Below are 4,144 nucleotides of genomic sequence, written 5' to 3' on the forward strand. Positions count from 1 at the left end.
ACCTGCCCCAAACCATAACACTGCCCCCACCAGCTTGAAGGGTTGTACTCATGTATGTGGGGTGCATGCCTTCATGCTGTTTCTGCCAAATTCTCACTCTGACATCTGCATGATGCAACTGAAAACATGATTCATCAGACACATGACTTTTTTTCAATGCTCGACTGTCCAATCCTTGTGTTCCTGTGCAAATTGGAGACGTTTTATCTTGGTAACTGCAGACAGCAAAGGTGTTCGAACAGGCCTTCGGCTTCCATATCCCATACGATGCAGTGTACGGCTAATTTGCCTATAAACGTCAGGTGGTCATAATAATCTGGCCACTCAGTGTAGGTGAGGCAGAGAGGCAAGCACCATGAGCCCACGCACATGGGATCTAAAGAACACAACCAACCAACCAACCAACAAGACAGAGAACAGACTGACGGGGGATGTACATGAAAATAATAAATTTAAAAAGTAAAATTACCAAGGAAAAGATCAAAACCTCTCCGTGTGACGGGCTCCTGGTGTGGCACTTCAGGGCAGCTGGACTTCCACGCGATCACGCGGCCCCGAACCAGCATTGCGGGCACAGGCGAAGCTGCAAAACAAGAGCTGCCTCCAGGCAGGAAGCTGGGCCTCAGACCTGCTCCCACCCTCCCAGAGGGGACACTGCCCTGTGCTGCCCCTGCTCAGACATGGCCTCAGGCCCTGGCCAGCTGGCTCGGTTGGTTGGATTTGGAGCATCATCCGTTCACAAGGTTTCCGGTTGATTGCCTGTCAGGGCACCTACCCAGAGTGTGTGTGCAGGTTCCATCTCCAGTCCGTCGTGGGGGAAGGCAACCCATCGATGTCTCTGTCACCCCCTCCCTTCTGCTCTCTTTTAACATCAATGGGGAAAAGCCCTGAGGCGAGGGTGAATAACAGCAAAGGTTCCCACCGGCACAGGATGCCAGGGTGGAGTGTGAGGCCCCCAGGTGTCCCTGCGCGGACACCAACAGCACTGACACTTCAGGCGGCCTGTGTCCCCCTCTGCAGGGTCCTCCCGGGAGCCACGCGCCACCTGAACAAGCCCCGTGGCCACACTGGCTCCCGCCTGCCCTGCTCCCTCAGCTACTGCCCACCCGCGCGCCCTGCAGCCAGTCCCAGCCTCCCTGTTCCACGCCTCGGCTACTCTTCCCTCCCCCTCCACGCTGGTTCTGGGGCTCTGACCCTCTGCCCTCGTTCCACAGTGGACTCAGCCTGTGTGAGGCCTACGCGACTGACCGCAGCCCCGAGGATGGCAGTACTGTCCCTCTCGGAGCCCGAGTCCTTGCCTCCTCTCCTCCACCTGCACCCTGTCCCTCTGGCAGGAAGCCTTGTGGGTCAGAACCCTCGAGGCCAGAACACTCCAGGCCGGCCCACCTCCCCTTTCCCCAGCTCAGAGCCCGCCAGGCAGCTGCACAGAAGCAGGGCCTCGCAGGTTTTCCGGAGGCGCAGTGGGAGCCGTGGAGTGTGCTAGGAGAGTGGCAGCTCTACGAGCCCTTTCTGAAAACTGCCTGAGACCTCAGAAGGGACCAAGCTGGACTTCCTTTTTTCATTTTAAATACTATTCACACTCCTGGCTTACACCCAACTTGGTATTTGCAACCCCCACAAAGCTAGATGGGCACCTGCCTCCAGGGCCATGTGTCACCCCTGCCTCTGCTCTGCCTCCAGTCAGCCCACAGGTGTGAAGGTGATGGCTTCCGGGCACCCCTCTGGGTGTGGCCCGCCCACTGCCTCTCTAGCACTTATCACTTCCGTTGAACTCTGTCCCGGGGCCTGGGCCCGGAGGGTGAGAGAACCCGGAGCTGCCAGGTGGGGTGGTGGCCCAAGGCTCCTGGAGTGGGCAGCCGCCGCACACCCAGCCCCGCCCACTCCCATCACCCCCAGCAGAAAGCAAGCAGACGAGGTCTCCTACTGTACTAATGTATTCCATCTTTCAAAAAGAAAGACATGATTTTAATATTACTTAACAATATGTTAAAAAGTAGCCAGGCAGGCCTCCGTGTTAATACAGTCGTACACTCTAACAGACTGGGTGGTGAGTACTGGGTGGGTTTGCTTTTGAACTTTCTCACTCGGCAGGGGTCGGACACAAGCTGGCTACAAGTCAGGGGTCGGACACAAACAGCGCAACGTGTACACTCTGAACAGTAGATTGTGGAGATCGGAGCGTGCCTGCCCCGCCCCCCCCCCCATCTCGGGTGGGAGCTGAGTGAGGGCGTCACCCAGGGGGACAGATGACAGGACAGGGTGAGATGCAGGGGCCACGGGGCCATGTGGATGATGCAAACTCGTCTCTGGCCAAGGCCCAGGCCTCGGGGGCCACGGTGGCGGGCGCTGTGGCCCCCGGCAAGGCCTGGCGAGCTCCCGTGCGTCCCTCTCCGGTGATCCTCACTCAGTGGGCGGCAAAGGTGGCCTTTTTCAAGCTAAAGTTGGACCAGTTGATGGACAGTCTCTGTCGGGTCTGCCTGGCGGAATCCAAGCAGAATCTGGAAGACAAAACGCCCGTCACCGGAGCTGGAGCTGCCTGGGCTCAGTGCGGCCCCCACGCCTTGCCGCCCGGCCGCACCTGGTCCCCGTCCTCAGGACGTGGCGGCGCCCGTTTGTGTTATCCTTTCCACCTGCCCTGCGGGGAAGCTGCCAGGGAGGCTCTGATGAGCCCGTCTGGGCACCCGGGGCCCTGCAGCCCCGGGGAGGGGCGCCGTGCTGCTGCCATTCTCAGTGAGCGACACCGGGGACGCCTCCTGCCCTCGCTTAGCCCCAAGTTCACAGGCGCGAGTGACTTGAAAGGAGACCTGTCACAGCCCCAGTCGCTCCCTCTGGGCCTCGGGACAGCGAGGGCCACAGTCTCCGCTCTCCTGCTCCAATCACACACTGCACTCAACAGCATCTGCGAAGACCACCGGTGCCACCTGCTTCCGTAACAATGGGCAAGCCTGGTACTCAGGGAAAGAAGGACATTTCCTTCGCCTTTCCAGCTCAAATCTGGGTGGCAGAAATCTGAACGAACCTGAAAATGATTATATTGTTGCCACGAGTCTGGCAGGTGAAATGAGTGTTTGCTGACACTCTGGCTAATTGTCCAAGCGCAGCACCTGCAGCCCACGCCCGTCCAGGGAGGGAGGCCTGTGCCGTCCAGAACCCGGCTCTCCTCCTCGCCCCAGCTGCAGACCCGCGCTGGTGAGGCACCTTTCACCTCGAGAGCTCCCCCTTCTGCCCCTCCTGTCCCCCTTGACGCTGGCAAGTCCTCTGATAGCCTGTGCCCTGCCCCACTGCAGCCAGGACGCTCACCTGCGCTGCCCCTGCCCTCAGAGAACAGCTCCGCCCCGCACCCAGGCCAGGCCCCTATGAACTGGCGGGTCCTGCTGCCGACACCCTGCTCCCCTCCCACTGTGCTCCAGACCAGTCCCTTTGCCCCATGAGCATGCCCCTGAGGCTGTGGGAGCAGACACTGGGCTCCTCCCGTCGGATTCCGGGTCTGGGAGCCACCCCAGTTCCCAGGCGATGCTGTGGCCCTGACCCTTTTGGGAACCACTGCTGTAAACCAGTCTGCACACATGGGGGAGGGGAGAAGTGGACGCGAGTGAGGGTGAGGGTGAGGGTGAGGAGGTCCGTGTGTGCCAGGCCTCACATGCAGGAAAGCTGCCGTCAGACTGCGGGGCCGCGGCGGGGCCTGAGGCAGCGAGACAGCCGCTGCCGCTCACCTTTTGAAATATTCCACTTCCCTCTCCGTCTCATCCATGTCCACACTGTCCAGGTCGATATCTTTAGGCAGAAAGACATCATCTGTGAAATAAAGAGGCAAGCTGAGTTATAAGAGCAGAACCCTGATTTTATTAAACTGCAACAACTTCACAAGCTAAACCTTGCTGGCGGCCGATCCCGAGCGGCGCCATTAACTTGGGTCTCGGTGCCGGGAGGCCAGGGGGGCCCTGAGCCCTCCGCCCAGAGGCTGTCCAGCCCTTGCTGGAGGGAGGGAGGCGGGGCAGGAAGGCCTGTGGGGAGACAGCACTGTCCCTTCTGGGCCCCTCACAGGAAGAGGGCAGTGGCTCTGCTGGCGTTCGGTTTGTAGCGCAGCCCCGGCCGCCACCAGGAAACCCCCCGGCCGCCCCACCGGCAGGGGGCTCCCTCAGGA

The 4,144-nt window shown here is 60.3% G+C and overlaps 1 protein-coding gene across 3 annotated transcripts in view; it reads right to left on the bottom strand.

The window, feature by feature from the left end:
• Positions 1–4,144, bottom strand: part of FAM193A (family with sequence similarity 193 member A) — a 116,297-nt gene that overhangs the window by 8,075 nt on the left and 104,078 nt on the right. For 2 of the 3 annotated variants that reach the window (XM_015561597.1, XM_006760123.2), the window contains 2 exons: positions 3,714–3,795; positions 1,919–2,498 (listed from right to left, as the gene is read on the bottom strand). In XM_015561597.1, the coding sequence (XP_015417083.1) occupies positions 2,405–2,498; positions 3,714–3,795 (176 nt within the window). In that variant the 3' untranslated portion in view covers positions 1,919–2,404. Of the gene's footprint in view, positions 1–1,918; positions 2,499–3,713; positions 3,796–4,144 lie in introns of those variants that run through there. The other variant, XR_001513253.1, reaches the window with a different exon arrangement.

Source organism: Myotis davidii, unplaced genomic scaffold, assembly GCF_000327345.1.
Source record: "Myotis davidii unplaced genomic scaffold, ASM32734v1 scaffold937, whole genome shotgun sequence".
In the NCBI taxonomy this organism is placed as follows: Eukaryota; Metazoa; Chordata; class Mammalia; order Chiroptera; family Vespertilionidae; genus Myotis; species Myotis davidii.